The sequence below is a fragment of the Procambarus clarkii genome, chromosome 84 (genome assembly GCF_040958095.1).
Source record: "Procambarus clarkii isolate CNS0578487 chromosome 84, FALCON_Pclarkii_2.0, whole genome shotgun sequence".
NCBI lineage: Eukaryota > Metazoa > Arthropoda > Malacostraca > Decapoda > Cambaridae > Procambarus > Procambarus clarkii.
In genome coordinates, this window is record NC_091233.1 from 22,367,307 (window position 1) to 22,384,296 (window position 16,990).

The window sequence follows — 16,990 nt, forward strand, 5'->3', positions numbered from 1 at the left end:
CACTGTGCTACAGAACCCCATGCCTTAGCTATGACCTGTCGTCTAATGAACACACCTTAAGGACCTCAAACCCCAGCTTAAGGCCAGGAAAACCCGACTAATTAACCTGTGTTAATGAAGGAGAGTAGAAGACAGAGAAAGACGGGTAGACTGCATGTTCCAAGGCAGCCATAAAGTCCTAGAATCAGTGCCTTATGGAAAGCTGCTACACAAACTAGAAGAACAAGCAGAAGCAGCCAGGAGCAGCCAGGAGCAGCCAGGAGCAGCCAAGAACAGGCAGCAGCAGCCAAGAACAGGCAGGAGCAGCCAAGAACAGGCAGGAGCAGCCAAGAACAGGCAGGAGCAGCCAAGAACAGCCAGGAGCAGCCAAGAACAGGCAGGAGCAGCCAAGAACAGGCAGGAGCAGCCAAGAACAGCCAGGAGCAGCCAAGAACAGCCAGGAGCAGCCAAGAACAGTCAGGAGCAGCCAAGAACAGCCAGGAGCAGCCAAGAACAGGCAGGAGCAGCCAAGAACAGGCAGGAGCAGCCAAGAACAGGCAGGAGCAGCCAAGAACAGGCAGGAGCAGCCAAGAACAGCCAGGAGCAGCCAAGAACAGGCAAGATCAGCCAAGAACAGCCAGGAGCAGCCAAGAACAGGCAGGAGCAGCCAAGAACAGGCAGGAGCAGCCAAGAACAGCCAGGAGCAGCCAAGAACAGGCAGGAGCAGCCAAGAACAGCCAGGAGCAGCCAAGAACAGCCAGGAGCAGCCAAGAACAGCCAGGAGCAGCCAAGAACAGCCAGGAGCAGCCAAGAACAGTCAGGAGCAGCCAAGAACAGTCAGGAGCAGCCAAGAACAGTCAGGAGCAGCCAAGAACAGTCAGGAGCAGCCAAGAACAGTCAGGAGCAGCCAAGAACAGCCAGGAGCAGCCAAGAACAGCCAGGAGCAGCCAAGAACAGCCAGGAGCAGCCAAGAACAGCCAGGAGCAGCCAAGAACAGCCAGGAGCAGCCAAGAACAGCCAGGAGCAGCCAAGAACAGTCAGGAGCAGCCAAGAACAGCCAGGAGCAGCCAAGAACAGTCAGGAGCAGCCAAGAACAGTCAGGAGCAGCCAAGAACAGTCAGGAGCAGCCAAGAACAGTCAGGAGCAGCCAAGAACAGTCAGAAGCAGCCAAGAACAGCCAGGAGCAGCCAAGAACAGTCAGGAGCAGCCAAGAACAGTCAGAAGCAGCCAAGAACAGGCAGGAGCAGCCAAGAACAGTCAGGAGCAGCCAAGAACAGTCAGGAGCAGCCAAGAACAGTCAGGAGCAGCCAAGAACAGTCAGGAGCAGCCAAGAACAGCCAGGAGCAGCCAAGAACAGTCAGGAGCAGCCAAGAACAGTCAGAAGCAGCCAAGAACAGCCAGGCGCAGCCAAGAACAGGCAGGAGCAGCCAAGAAGAGGCAAGAGTGACCACAAGAATATGTAATAGGAATGAAAGTATCTCAGACATGAGCCAGAGGCAGTGAAGGGAATGAGATATGATTAATGTGGGCGAGGGAAGAGTGTCCCTGCAAGCAGCTGCCTCCAACAACCTGCTTGATCGCACAACAGTCAACAGGTAACGGGGCCTCCGGAAGCAACAACGGGTAGTCAACAGGAAGGTCGTAACCACGGGGGTTCGAGTCCTACATGTTAATGTAACATAGGCCGCAGAGTTAGACGAAGAAGTGGCTAATGGAGTGCAATACCACTAAGTGTACGGAGACAGAAATGTGGACAAGAGACCAGGATTTCTCAACCTCTTACGAAACCTGTACATCTTTGCTCAATCATGGCGGCTTTATTTGACTTTATTAAACAGTTTATGACCTACGAAGCACTGCTGGGTTATTTAAAACAATAATAACCTTGGATCTGGCTTTTTACTGGTCCGTGTTCAATCCTCGACCATCCAGGTTGCTAGGCACCAATGTTTCAGACCTATCCTATCACAAATCCTTATACATCCCTTCCAAGTGCTATATAGTCATAATGGCTTATCGCTTTCTCCTTATAATTTACTTACCTTGGGAAACTGAACATATGTTTCTGTCTCAGCCAAGCCTCGAACCCGGGCCCTTTGGCGCGCTGTCTACTCCTCAGCCAGGACCCGTGTACTCACCTAGTTGTGTTTGCGGGGGTTGAGCTCTGGCTCTTTGGTCCCGCCTCTCAACTGTCAATCAACAGGTGTACAGGTTCCTGAGCCTATTGGGCTCTATCATATCTACACTTGAAACTGTGTATGGAGTCAGCCTCCACCACATCACTGCCTAATGCATTCCATTTGTCAACCACTCTGTGTGTGTGTGTGTGTGTGTGTGTGTGTGTGTGTGTGTGTGTGTGTGTGTGTGTGGTGTGTGTGTGTGTGTGTGTGCTCACCTATTTGTGCTTGCGGGGGTTGAGCTCTGGCTCTTTGGTCCCGCCTCTCAACTGTCAATGTGTGTGTGTGTGTGTGTGTGTGTGTGTGTGTGTGTGTGTGTGTGTGTGTGTGTGTGTGTGTGAACGTGCGTGCGTGTTACTAACAAATCGTCCAATTCGGTAATAAAATGCCGAGTCGACAATTTAAAAGCTCTTAGCGATTAAGAGTCGGTATAAGAGCCTCTGCTAACAGTGGTCGGGGGTGAAGACCGAGACCTTGAGGACCCGAGACGACATCATCTGGGTCACCCCTCCAACACCTACACTCTGTAACTGGTGATTACCTCAGTCATGAGCAGGGCAGGTTATCTTGATGTTATCTTGATGTTATCTTGATGTTATCTTGAGGTTATCTTGAGGTTATCTTGACGCTATCTTGATGTTATCTTGACGCTATCTTGATGTTATCTTGACGCTATCTTGATGTTATCTTGACGCTATCTTCATGTTATCTTGACGCTATCTTGAGGTTATCTTGAGGATATCTTGACGCTATCTTGATGTTATCTTGACGCTATCTTGATATCTTGATGTTATCTTGACGCTATCTTGATGTTATCTTGACGCTATCTTGATGTTATCTTGAGATGATTTTCGGAGCTTAGCGTCCCCGCGGCCCGGTCCTCCACCAGGCCTCATTTTTGTTACACCCCCCCCCCCCTTAGGAAGCAGCCCGTAGCAGCTGTCTAACTCCCAGGTACCTATTTACTGCTAGCTGAACAGCGGCATTAGGGTGATAGAAACTCTGCCCCATTTGTTTCCGCCTCCACCGGCGATCGAACCCGGAACCTCAGGACTACGAATCCCGAGCGCTGTCCACTCAACCCTCAGGCCCCGATAGGAAAGGAGGGAAAGTTTAACCCCTTTAACACCTTAAGAAATCCATTTAACTACTCACCCAAGAACCGGATATCGGATCATCACAGCGGATGTAGTTTGTAGTTAAGGTTAAAGGTTAAAGCGACACAAAAACTAGTTAAACATCTCCTGTGCACTCTCCCAACCCCCACAATCTACTGAATCAGAGAGGAAATATATAATGAATTAGAACTCTACACAAAGGCCCCGTACCCAGCTGCTCAGCGCTGGAAGAGTTCCCTTTGAACTTTTGTAGGGACCATCACCCACCAATACCAGGGACCAGGGACCATCACCCAGCAATACCAGGGACCAGGGACCATCACCCAGCAATACCAGGGACCAGGGACCATCACCCACCAATACCAGGGACCAGGGACCAGCACCCTGCAATACCAGGGGCCAGGGACCATCTCCCAGCAATACCAGGGGCCAGGGACCATCACCCAGCAATACCAGGGACCAGGGACCATCACCCAACAATACCAGGGACCAGGGACCATCACCCACCAATACCAGGGACCAGGGACCATTACCCACCAATACCAGGGACCATCACCCACCAATACCAGGGACCAGGGACCATCACCCACCAATACCAGGGACCAGGGACCATCACCCAGCAATACCAGGGACCTTCACCCACCAATACCAGGGACCATCACCCACCAATACCAGGGACCAGAGACCATCACCCACCAATACCAGGGACCAGGGACCATCACCCACCAATACCAGGGACCATCACCCAGCAATACCAGGGACCAGGGACAATCACCCAAAAATACCAGGGACCAGGGACCATTACCCACCAATACCAGGGACCAGGGACCATCACCCACCAATACCAGGGACCATCACCCACCAATACCAGGGACCAGGGACCATCACCCACCAATACCAGGGACCAGGGACCATCACCCACCAATACCAGGGACCAGGGACCATCACCCAGCAATACCAGGGGCCAGGGACCATCACCCAGCAATACCAGGGACCATCACCCACCAATACCAGGGACCAGGGACCATTACCCAATACCAGGGACCAGGGACCATCACTCACCAATACCAGGGACCAGGGACCATCACCCACCAATACCAGGGACCAGGGACCATCACCCACCAATACCAGGGACCAGGGACCATCACCCACCAATACCAGGGACCAGGGACCATTACCCAGCAATACCCGGGACCAGGGACCATCACCCACCAATCCCAGGGACCAGGGACCATCACCCACCAATACCAGGGGCCAGGGACCATCACCCACCAATACCAGGGACCAGGGACCATCACCCAGCAATACCAGGGGCCAGGGACCATCACCCACCAATACCAGGGGCCAGGGACCATCACCCAGCAATACCAGGGACCAGGGACCATCACCCAGCAATACCAGGGACCAGGGACCATCACCCAGCAATACCAGGGACCACCACCCTGCAATACCTGGGACCATCACCCACCAATACCAGGGACCAGGGACCATCACCCACCAATACCAGGGACCAGGGACCATCACCCTGCAATACCAGGGGCCAGGGACCATCACCCAGCAATACCAGGGACCAGGGACCATCACCCAGCAATACCAGGGGCCAGGGACCACCACCCTGCAATACCAGGGACCAGGGACCATCACCCAGCAATACCAGGGGCCAGGGACCATCACCAGCAATACCAGGGACCAGGGACCATCACCCAGCAATACCAGGGACCATCACCCAACAATACCAGGGAAGACGGACCATCACCCAGCAATACCAGGGGCCAGGGACCATCACCCAGCAATACCAGGGGCCAGGGACCATCACCCAGCAATACCAGGGACCAGGGACCATCACCCAGCAATACCAGGGACCAGGGACCATCACCCAGCAATACCAGGGGCCAGGGACCATCACCCAACAATACCAGGGACCAGGGACCATCACCCAACAATACCAGGGGCCAGGGACCATCACCCAACAATACCAGGGGCCAGGGACCATCACCCAACAATACCAGGGGCCAGGGACCATCACCCAACAATACCAGGGGCCAGGGACCATCACCCAACAATACCAGGGACCATCACCCAACAATACCAGGGACCATCACCCAACAATACCAGGGGCCAGGGACCATCACCCAACAATACCAGGGGCCGTCACCCAACAATACCAGGGGCCAGGGACCATCACCCAGCAATACCAGGGGCCAGGGACCATCACCCAGTAATACCAGGGACCATCACCCAACAATACCAGGGGCCAGGGACCATCACCCAGCAATACCAGGGACCATCATCCAGCAATACCAGGGACCAGGGACCATCACCCACCAATACCAGGGACCAGGGACCATCACCCACCAATACCAGGGGCCAGGGAACATCACCCACCAATACCAGGGACCATCACCCAACAATACCAGGGACCAGGGACCATCACCTACCAATACCAGGGACCATCACCCAGCAATACCAGGGACCATCACCCACCAATACCAGGGGCCAGGGACCATCACCCAGCAATACCAGGGACCATCACCCAACAATACCAGGGGCCAGGGACCATCACCCAGCAATACCAGAGACCATCACCCAGCAATACCAGGGGCCAGGGACTATCACCCACCAATACCAGGGGCCAGGGGCCATCACCCACCAATACCAGGGGTCAGGGACCATCACCCACCAATACCAGGGGCCAGGGACCATCACCCAGCAATACCAGGGACCATCACCCAGCAATACCAGGGGCCAGGGACCATCACCCAACAATACCAGAGGCCAGGGACCATCACCCACCAATACCAGGGGTCAGGGACCATCACCCAACAATACCAGGGACCAGAGACCATCACCCACCAATACCAGGGGTCAGGGACCATCACCCAACAATACCAGGGGCCAGGGACCATCACCCAACAATACCAGGGGCCAGGGACCATCACCCACCAATACCAGGGGTCAGGAACCATCACCCACCAATACCAGGGGTCAGGGACCATCACCCAACAATACCAGGGGCCAGGGACCATCACCCAACAATACCAGGGGCCAGGGACCATCACCCACCAATACCAGGGGTCAGGAACCATCACCCAACAATACCAGGGGCCAGGGGCCATCACCCAACAATACCAGGGGCCAGGGACCATCACCCACCAATGCCAGGGGCCATCACCCAACAATACCAGGGGCCAGGGACCATCACCCACCAATTCCAGGGGCCAGAGACCATCACCCAACAATACCAGGGGCCAGGGACCATCACCCACCAATACCAGGGGCCAGGGACTATCACCCACCAATGCCAGGGGCCAGGGACCATCACCCACCAATACCAGGGGCCAGGGACCATCACCCACCAATACCAGGGACCAGGGACCATCACCCACCAATACCAGGGGCCAGGGACCATCACCCACTAATACCAGGGACCAGGGACCATCACCCACCAATACCAGGGACCAGGGACCATCACCCACCAATACCAGGGACCAGGGACCATCACCCAACAATACCAGGGACCATCACCCAACAATACCAGGGACCAGGGACCATCACCCAACAATACCAGGGACCAGGGACCATCGCCCAACAATACCAGGGACCATCACCCAACAATACCAGGGACCAGGGACCATCACCCAACAATACCAGGGACCAGGGACCATCACCCAACAATACCAGGGACCAGGGACCATCACCAAACAATACCAGGGACCAGGGACCATCACCCAACAATACCAGGGGCCAGAGACCATCACCCAACAATACCAGGGATCAGGGACCATCACCCAACAATACCAGGGGCCAGGGACCATCACCCAACAATACCAGGGGCCAGGGACCATCACCCACCAATACCAGGGACCATCACCCACCAATACCAGGGACCATCACCCAACAATACCAGGGACCAGGGACCATCACCCAACAATACCAGGGACCATCACCCAACAATACCAGGGACCATCACCCAACAATACCAGGGACTAGGGACCATCACCCAACAATACCAGGGACCAGGGACCATCACCCAACAATACCAGGGACCAGGGACCATCACCCACCAATACCAGGGAGCAGGGACCATCACCCGACAATACCAGGGGCCAGGGACCATCACCCAGCAATACCAGGGACCAGGGACCATCACCCACCAATACCAGGGACCAGGGACCATCACCCAACAATACCAGGGGCCAGGGACCATCACCCAGCAATACCAGGGGCCAGGGACCATCATCCAACAATACCAGGGACCAGGGACCATCACCGAACAATACCAGGGACCATCACCCACCAATACCAGGGACCAGGGACCATCCCCCAGCAATACCAGGGACCAGGGACCATCACCCAACAATACCAGGGACCATCACCCAGCAATACCAGGGGCCAGGGACCATCACCCAACAATACCAGGGACCAGGGACTATCACCCAACAATACCAGGGACCATCACCCAGCAATACCAGGGACCATCACCCAGCAATAACAGGGACCAGGGACCATCACCCAACAATACCAGGGACCAGGGACCATCACCCAACAATACCAGGGACCAGGGACCATCACCCAACAATACCAGGGACCAGGGACCATCACCCAGCAATACCAGGGACCATCACCCAGCAATACCAGGGGCCAGGGACCATCACCCAACAATACCAGGGGCCAGGGACCATCACCCAACAATACCAGGGACCAGGGACTATCACCCAACAATACCAGGGACCATCACCCAGCAATACCAAGGACCAGGGACCATCACCCAACAATACCAGGGACCAGGGACCATCACCCAACAATACCAGGGACCAGGGACCATCACCCAACAATACCAGGGACCAGGGACCATCACCCAACAATACCAGGGGCCAGGGACCATCACCCAACAATACCAGGGACCAGGGAGCACCACCCAACAATACCAGGTACCAGGGACCATCACCCAACAATACCAGGGACCAGGGACCATCACCCAACAGTACCAGGGACCAGGGACCATCACCCAACAGTACCAGGGACCAGGGACCATCACCCAACAATACCAGGGACCAGGGACCATCACCCAACAATACCAGGTACCAGGGACCATCATCCAACAATACCAGGGACCAGGGACCATCACCCAACAGTACCAGGGACCAGGGACCATCACCCAACAGGACCAGGGACCATCACCCAACAATACCAGGGACCATCACCCAACAATACCAGGTACCATCAATCAACAATACCAGGGACCAGGGACCATCACCCAACAATACCAGGGACCAGGGACCATCACCCAACAATACCAGGGACCAGGTACCATCACCCAACAATACCAGGGACCAGGGACCATCACCCAACAGTACCAGGGACCAGGGACCATCACCCAACAGTACCAGGGACCAGGGACCATCACCCAACAGTACCAGGGACCAGGGACCATCACCCAACAGTACCAGGGACCAGGGACCATCACCCAACAGTACCAGGGACCAGGGACCATCACCCAACAGTACCAGGGACCATCACCCAACAGTACCAGGGACCAGGGACCATCACCCAACAGTACCAGGGACCAGGGACCATCACCCAACAATACCAGGGACCATCACCCAGCAATACCAGGGACCATCACCCAACAATACCAGGGACCATCACCCAACAATACCAGGGACCATCACCCAACAGTACCAGGGACCATCACCCAACAATACCAGGGACCATCACCCAACAGTACCAGGGACCAGGGACCATCACCCAACAATACCAGGGACCATCACCCAACAGTACCAGGGACCAGGGACCATCACCCAACAATACCAGGGACCAGGGACCATCACCCAACAATACCAGGGACCATCACCCAACAATACCAGGGACCAGGGACCATCACCCAACAATACCAGGGACCAGGGACCATCACCCAACAATACCAGGGACCATCACCCAACAATACCAGGGACCAGGGACCATCACCCAACAGTACCAGGGACCAGGGACCATCACCCAACAATACCAGGGACCAGGGACCATCACCCAACAATACCAGGGACCAGGGACCATCACCCAACAATACCAGGGACCAGGGACCATCACCCAACAATACCAGGGACCATCACCCAACAGTACCAGGGACCAGGGACCATCACCCAACAATACCAGGTACCATCACCCAACAGTACCAGGGACCAGGGACCATCACCCAACAATACCAGGGACCATCACCCAACAGTACCAGGGACCAGGGACCATCACCCAACAATACCAGGTACCATCACCCAACAGTACCAGGGACCAGGGACCATCACCCAACAATACCAGGGGCCAGGGACCATCACCCAACAATACCAGGGACCATCACCCAACAATACCAGGGACCAGGGACCATCACCCAACAATACCAGGGACCATCACCCAACAATACCAGGGACCAGGGACCATCACCCAACAATACCAGGGACCAGGGACCATCACCCAACAGTACCAGGGACCAGGGACCATCACCCAACAGTACCAGGGACCAGGGACCATCACCCAACAGTACCAGGGACCAGGGACCATCACCCAACAGTACCAGGGACCAGGGACCATCACCCAACAATACCAGGGACCAGGGACCATCACCCAACAATACCAGGGACCAGGGACCATAATATCTGTAAATTAATCATAGGAATCAGAGTGTAGAAGCAATGGCAACCACGAGAAAAAAATATACCATAAAAACTGACACAGTTCCTCAGTGTGACAGTACGGAAGAACGAATAGTAGAGAGAGTGAGCGAAAGACGAAGAATTCCGAACGCTTCGGATGTGGGTTAGTGGTGAACTTTCATTGTGGGAGAGAGAGAGAGGGGGGGGATGGGTGCCCCCCCCCCCATCCCACGGTACTACTACACTAGGTGGGTGGGAGATGGTGGGAGGGTGTGGGAGAGAGAGGCTTTCATCACTATAGTATTAGTTCATTCCGTACACATAGTTGAGAGGCGGGACCAAAGAGCTAAAGCTCAACCCTCACACCACCACTGTATAGTCTTCTCCATGTACAGACCACAGCCACCCACCCTCTCTGTCTCTCTCTCTCTCTCTGTCTCTCTCTCTTTTTCTTTCTCTCTGTCTGTCTGTCTCTCTCTCTCTTTTTCTTTCTCTCTGTCTGTCTCTCTCTCTCTCTCTCTCTCTCTCTCTCTCTCTTTTTCTTTCTCTCTCTGTCTTTCTCTCTCTCTCTCTCTCTTTTTCTTTCTCTCTCTCTGTCTGTCTCTCTCTCTCTCTCTCTCTCTCTCTCTTTTTCTTTCTCTCTGTCTGTCTCTCTCTCTCCCTCTCTCTTTTTCTTTCTCTCTCTCTGTCTGTCTCTCTCTCTCTCTCTCTCTCTCTTTTTTTCTTTCTCTCTCTTTTTTTCTTTCTCTCTCTCTCTCTGTCTCACTCTCCCATGTACATCAATCCCATGCAACACTCCCAGCCTATTCTATGTGTCCCAACCTTCATTATATCCCATGCTAAACAACTATTCTCAAACAGTGTAGCAGAGCGAAAACAAAAGTCCTTTTATATCTAGAAACAAACTCGCCCTTAATATTAAAAAAAATATTACATATTGTTTACAAACAAGTCAACTAAGCCTAATGAACTAAGCACTAACAACACTGAAATTGAAAGAGCAGTTGGGAAATTTCTTGTTAGTCTAACTAACGACAAACAGTTTCAATTGTTATATACGAAGCATGACAAAAAAAAGTTATAAAACAGTTTATTTTCTTTACACACAGAAATCACAATAGCCTGATGCATCAAATGAACAAATCCACAAGGGCCGTGAAGAAGATTCGAACCTGCGTCCGAGAGCATCCCAGACGCTGCCTTACGCAGGTTCGAATCCTCGTCACGGACGCAGGTTCGAATCCTCGTCACGCACCCTTGTGGATTTGTTCCCAGGCACTTATTTTACTGCAAGGTGAACAGGAGCATCAGGGTGAAAGAAACTCTGCCCATTTGTGTTTCCGCCTCCACCGGGGATCGAACCCGGAACCTCAAGACCACAAATCAGAAGCGCTGTCCACTCAGCTATCAGGCCCCAGGAATGAGGGATGAAATTATCAGGGGGAAAGCGCCAAGCCACTACGACTATATAGCACTGGGAAGGGGTCAGGATAAGGATTTGGGATGGGACGGAGGGAAGGAATGGTGCCCAACCACTTGTGGACGGTCGGGGATTGAACGCCGACCTGCATGAAGCGAGACCGTCGCTCTACCGTCCAGCCCAAGTGGTTGAGGACCCCAAGTTGAGGAATGACCTTCCAAGTGTGACTGAAATCTGCACTTTTCTCAAGCAAGTTAAAATACAATCTAAGATAGACATAATTAGATATGTTAATTAGATTTAATTAACATCACGTTAATTAACAAATTTCCTTCTCTCTCCCTCGTGCAAATATGTTAAATTTATTTTACTGTATTTACAAATTGTAAATACAATTTGTAAATACATATTTGTAAATACAATTTACAAATTGTAAATACAATTTGTAAATACATATTTGTAAATACAATTTACAAATTGTAAATACATCTGTATTTAATGTATTCTGATGTATTTGTTAAAACTACAGATTTTATAATTATTTAATTTTTTGGGGACAGGCAGCCTGTGTATTTATATTCCAGGTCTCCCCCCCCCCTCTCTCCCCATGGTGGAACTACTCACCTCCCACCCCAGGATACAACCCCCACACAACAGTTGCCTAACTCCCAGGTACCTAGTTATTGCTAAGGGTGAACAGATGCATTAGGTGAAAGTTAACGTGCCCAAACTCTTTTCTGTCCCGCCCGGGATTCGAACCCCGGGATTCCCGAGCCATATATGTTAGCTTACTTCTCGTTTAGTATTAAGTATTTGCCCCCAATATACCCAAAATAATTTTCCTAAATTTTCCAAAATTTCCCTAAATTTTCCAAAATTTCCCTAAATTTTCCAAAATTTCCCTAAATTTTCATAAATTTCCCTAAATTTTCCAAAATTTCCCTAAATTTTCCTAAATTTCCCTAAATTTTCATAAATTTCCCTAAATTTTCATAAATTTCCCTAAATTTCCTAAACTAGTTATGCTGGACACGCTCTGTACATTAGTGTCATTGTTCAATACACATCCTCTCTAACATCTAATTAACCAATGCATTATATAATGCATAATTTCTAAAATACAAATTATTATTATGGGCCTGACGGCTGAGTGGACATCGTTTGGGATTCGTAGTCCTGAGGTTCCGGGTTCGGTCCCCGGCGGAGGCGGAAACAAATGAGCAGAGTTTCTTTCACTCTGATGCCCTTGTTCATCTAGCCGGAAATGTGTACCTGGGAGTTAGACAGCTGCTACGGGCTGCTTCCTGGGGATGTGTAACAAAAAGGACCGGGCCGCGGGGACGCTAAGCCCCGAAATCATCTCAAGATAAGATAGCTTACTATTCGCCACTCTCCATAGTGTATAGTAAGTCACTGGAGACGGGAGACTTACCAGAAATATGGAAGACTGCTAATGTAGTCCCAATATACAAAAAGGGTGACAGACAAGAGGCACTGAACTACAGGCCAGTGTCCTTAACTTGTATACCATGCAAGGTGATGGAGAAGATTGTGAGAAAAAACTTGCAACACATCTGGAGAGAAGAGACTTCGTGACAACCCATCAACATGGGTTCAGGGAGGGTAAATCTTGCCTGACTGGCTTAATAGAATTCTACGACCAGGTGACAAAGATTAAGAAAGAAAGAGAAGGCTGGGCGGACTGCATTTTCTTGGACTGTCGGAAAGCCTTTGACACAGTACCGCATAAGAGGCTGGTACATAAGCTGGAGAAACAGGCAGGTGTAGCTGGTAAGGTGCTCCAGTGGATAAGGGAGTACCTAAGCAATAGAAAGCAGAGAGTTACGGTGAGGGGTGAGACCTCCGATTGGCGTGAAGTCACCAGTGGAGTCCCATAGGGCTCTGTACTCAGACCTATCCTAATTTTAATATACGTAAATTACCTTCATAAGAGGAAACTCATTCCTCTCGATGTTTGCTGATGAGGTTAAAATTATGAGAAGGATTAAGACAGAGGAGGACACCTTGAGGCTTCAAGATCACCTGGACAAACTGTAGAAATGGTCCAACAAGTAGCTATTAGAGTTAAACCTGAGCAAATGTAAATTAATGAAAATAGGTGTAGGGAGCAGGAGGCCAAATACAGAATACCATTTGGGAAATAAAATTCTCCAAGAATCAGAGAGAGAAAAACCTGAGGTATTGATATCATGCCGGACCTGTCTCTTGATCAAAAGGATATCATCACCGGTATATACCACTCTGGCCAACATAAGAACTGCCATTAGAAACTTGCGTAAAAAAAATAATTTAGAACCTCATATACCAAATACATCAAACCCATGCTGAAAAATGCAGCCCCCTAGGGTAGGGTCTGACCTAGGGGTGGTTTGGCATAGTAAACTGTCGCCAGAGGAACACATAAAGAACATTGTACTAGCTAGTACAATGTTTTGTGCTAGCAATGCAATGTACAAAACTAGCAGTTTTGTACTGTGCAATGCTAGTATTACTAGTATGTACTACTAGTATGTACTACTAGTATGTACTACTAGTATGTACTACTAGTATGTACTACTAGTATGTACTACTAGTATGTACTACTAGTATGTACTACTAATATGTACTACTAATATGTACTACTAGTATGTACTACTAGTATGTACTACTAATATGTACTACTAGTATGTACTACTAGTATGTACTACTAGTATGTACTACTAGTATGTACTACTAGTATGTACTACTAGTATGTACTACTAGTATGTACTACTAGTATGTACTACTAGTATGTACTACTAGTATGTACTACTAGTATGTACTACTAGTATGTACTACTAGTATGTACTACTAATATGTACTACTAGTATGTACTACTAGTATGTACTACTAATATGTACTACTAATATGTACTACTAATATGTACTACTAGTATGTACTACTAGTATGTACTAGCTCTATCTATAAATCAATCAACTTTTCTATCTTACCTTGTATGTATGTACCTTGCCTGAATAAACATTTATTTAATATTAATTTATTGTGAGAAAACTGTCGTCAGCCGCACCCTCTACGCTAGCAAGTCTGATCCTCCTCCAGGAACTTGGATAAGAAGACTTTAGATCATTGTACACTGTCTATGGGACACCAGTCTTAGAGTACACCGTCCGGCCGAGCGGACAGCACGCTGGACACGTGATACTGTGGTCCCGGGTTCGATCCCGGACGCCGGCGAGAAACGATGGGCAGAGTTACTTACACCCTATGCCCCTGTTACCTAGCAGTAAAATAGGTACCTGGGAGTTAGTTAGCTGTCACGGGCTGCTTCCTGGGGGTGGAGGTAAATAGGTACCTGGGAGTTAGTCAGCTGTCACGGGCTCCTTCCTGGGGGTGGAGACCGTGACAGCTGACTAGGACCGGGCCGCGAGGACACTAAAGCCCTGAAATCAATTCAAGATAACCTCAAGATAACAATCCAATCTATAAGAACACACAAGGAAACTAAAAAAGGCGCAGAAGTTTACAAGACGCATCCCAGAGCTGCGAGAGATGACGCAGAAAAGAGGCTGAAGGAACTAACTCTGACGGCGTTAGAAAGGAAGATGGAGAGTGGGGGGACATGATACAGACGTATAAAATACTTAGGGGGATTGATAGGGTGGAGACAGAGGACACGTTCACAATGAATATCCACAGAACAAGGGGACACGGACGGAAGCTGGAGACTCAGATGGGTCATAGAGATATTAGAAAGTTTTCATTTAGCGCCCAACCACTTGGGCTGGACGGTAGACCGACGGTCTCGCTTCATGTAGGTCGGCGTTCAATCCCCGACCGTCCACAAGTGGTTGGGCACCATTCCTTTCCCTCCGTCCCATCCCAAATCCTTATCCTGACCCCTTCCCAGTGCTATATAGTCGTAGTGGCTTGGCGCTTTCTTTTGATAATTCCCCTCCATTTTAGCTTAAGAAGAGTAAACTGGAATGACTTAAAGGAGCAGGTTGTAGAGGCAAACTCCATTCATAACTTCAAAAGCAAGTGATAGAGAAATAGGCCAGGAGTCATTGCATTAGACAACCTACGGCTTGAAAAGCGGGGTCCAAGGTCTAGAGCTCCGTCCTGCAGGCACAAATAGGTGAGCCCGCACACACACACACATACATATCAAATGTAGAAATGACAGAGCCCAATAGGCTCAGGAATCTGTACACCAGTTGATTGACAGTTGAGAGGCGGGACCAAAGAGCCAGAGCTCAACCCTCGCAAGCACAAATAGGTGAGTACACACACACACACACACACACACACACACACACACACACACACACACACACACACACACACACACACGCACGCGCGCACACAAACACACGCACACAAACACACAAAATGATGTGGTGGAGGCTGACTCCATACACAGTTTCAAGTGTAGATATGATAGAGCCCAATAGGCTCAGGAACCTGTACACCTGTTGATTGACGGTTGAGAGGCGGGACCAAAGAGCCAGAGCTCAACCCTCGCAAGCACAAATAGGTGAATACACACACACACACACACACTCGGCAACCATCCAACTTTCTATTTAATTCCTCTGCTTTCTCCCTCCAGCGTATAATCAGCATACTTTTCCTGCAGTCTACTTTATCGAGGGTGACTCCCCCCTCACACTCAAGCCAAGGCCGAGCCAGTGGGCCTCAAGCAGGCCCTTGGGCATAGTCCTTGCCTATGTTAGTCCCCCACCACGGGTCGCCAGAGGGGTTACACCACATATCCTACACAAGGACGCTTCGCTAACGGATTTTCAACCCTAACCTAATCCAATCCAATTTAACCAAACCCAATTTAACCCAAAAATCTCCAACCCAAACACACAAACTAACCTAACCCAAGCCTAAAAACAGGTTCACAGAGCCTAAACACAGCCTCACAGAGCCTAAACACAGGTTCACAGAGCCTAAAACAGCCTCACAGAGCCTAAACACAGGTTCACAGAGCCTAAACACAGGTTCACAGAGCCTAAAAACAGCCTCACAGAGCCTAAACACAGCCTCACAGAGCCTAAACACAGCTTCACAGAGCCTAAACACAGCTTCACAGAGCCTAAACACAGCTTCACAGAGCCTAAACACAGCTTCACAGAGCCTAAACACAGCCTCACAGAGCCTAAACACAGCCTCACAGAGCCTAAACACAGCTTCACAGAGCCTAAACACAGCTTCACAGAGCCTAAACACAGCTTCACAGAGCCTAAACACAGCCTCACAGAGCCTAAACACAGCTTCACAGAGCCTAAACACAGCTTCACAGAGCCTAAACACAGCTTCACAGAGCCTAAACACAGCCTCACAGAGCCTAAACACAGCCTCACAGAGCCTAAACACAGCTTCACAGAGCCTAAACACAGCTTCACAGAGCCTAAACACAGCCTCACAGAGCCTAAACACAGCCTCACAGAGCCTAAACACAGCTTCACAGAGCCTAAACACAGCCTCACAGAGCCTAAACACAGCCTCACAGAGCCTAAACACAGGTTCACAGAGCCTAAACACAGCTTCACAGAGCCTAAACACAGCCTCACAGAGCCTAAACACAGCCTCACAGAGCCTAAACACAGCTTCACAGAGCCTAAACACAGCCTCACAGAGCCTAAA

The 16,990-nt window shown here is 50.6% G+C and overlaps 3 protein-coding genes across 6 annotated transcripts in view; 2 read left to right on the plus strand and 1 right to left on the minus strand.

Annotated features, from left to right (window-relative positions):
* The window catches only part of LOC123774886 (brain-specific serine protease 4), a 109,372-nt gene that overhangs the window by 86,854 nt on the left and 5,528 nt on the right, over positions 1-16,990 (minus strand). The window lies entirely within an intron of this gene.
* On the plus strand, positions 155-1,426 carry LOC123774849 (ribosome-binding protein 1-like). Its single transcript, XM_045769507.2, has one exon. The coding sequence runs from the start codon at positions 155-157 to the stop codon at positions 1,424-1,426; it is 1,272 nt and encodes a 423-aa protein (XP_045625463.2).
* The window catches only part of LOC138358618 (DNA-directed RNA polymerase II subunit RPB1-like), a 16,499-nt gene continuing 1,003 nt past the window's right edge, over positions 1,495-16,990 (plus strand). The window contains exons 1-2 of the mRNA XM_069316687.1: positions 1,495-1,574; positions 16,283-16,990. The exon at positions 16,283-16,990 is cut by the window's right edge and continues 1,003 nt beyond it. Of these exons, the coding sequence (XP_069172788.1) occupies positions 1,495-1,574; positions 16,283-16,990 (788 nt within the window). The remainder of the gene's footprint in view (positions 1,575-16,282) is intronic.

Excerpts from the sequence above, each read along its gene's own strand:
- LOC123774849 (XM_045769507.2), top strand. The coding sequence starts at position 155 with ATGTTCCAAGGCAGCCATAAAGTCCTAGAATCAGTGCCTTATGGAAAG.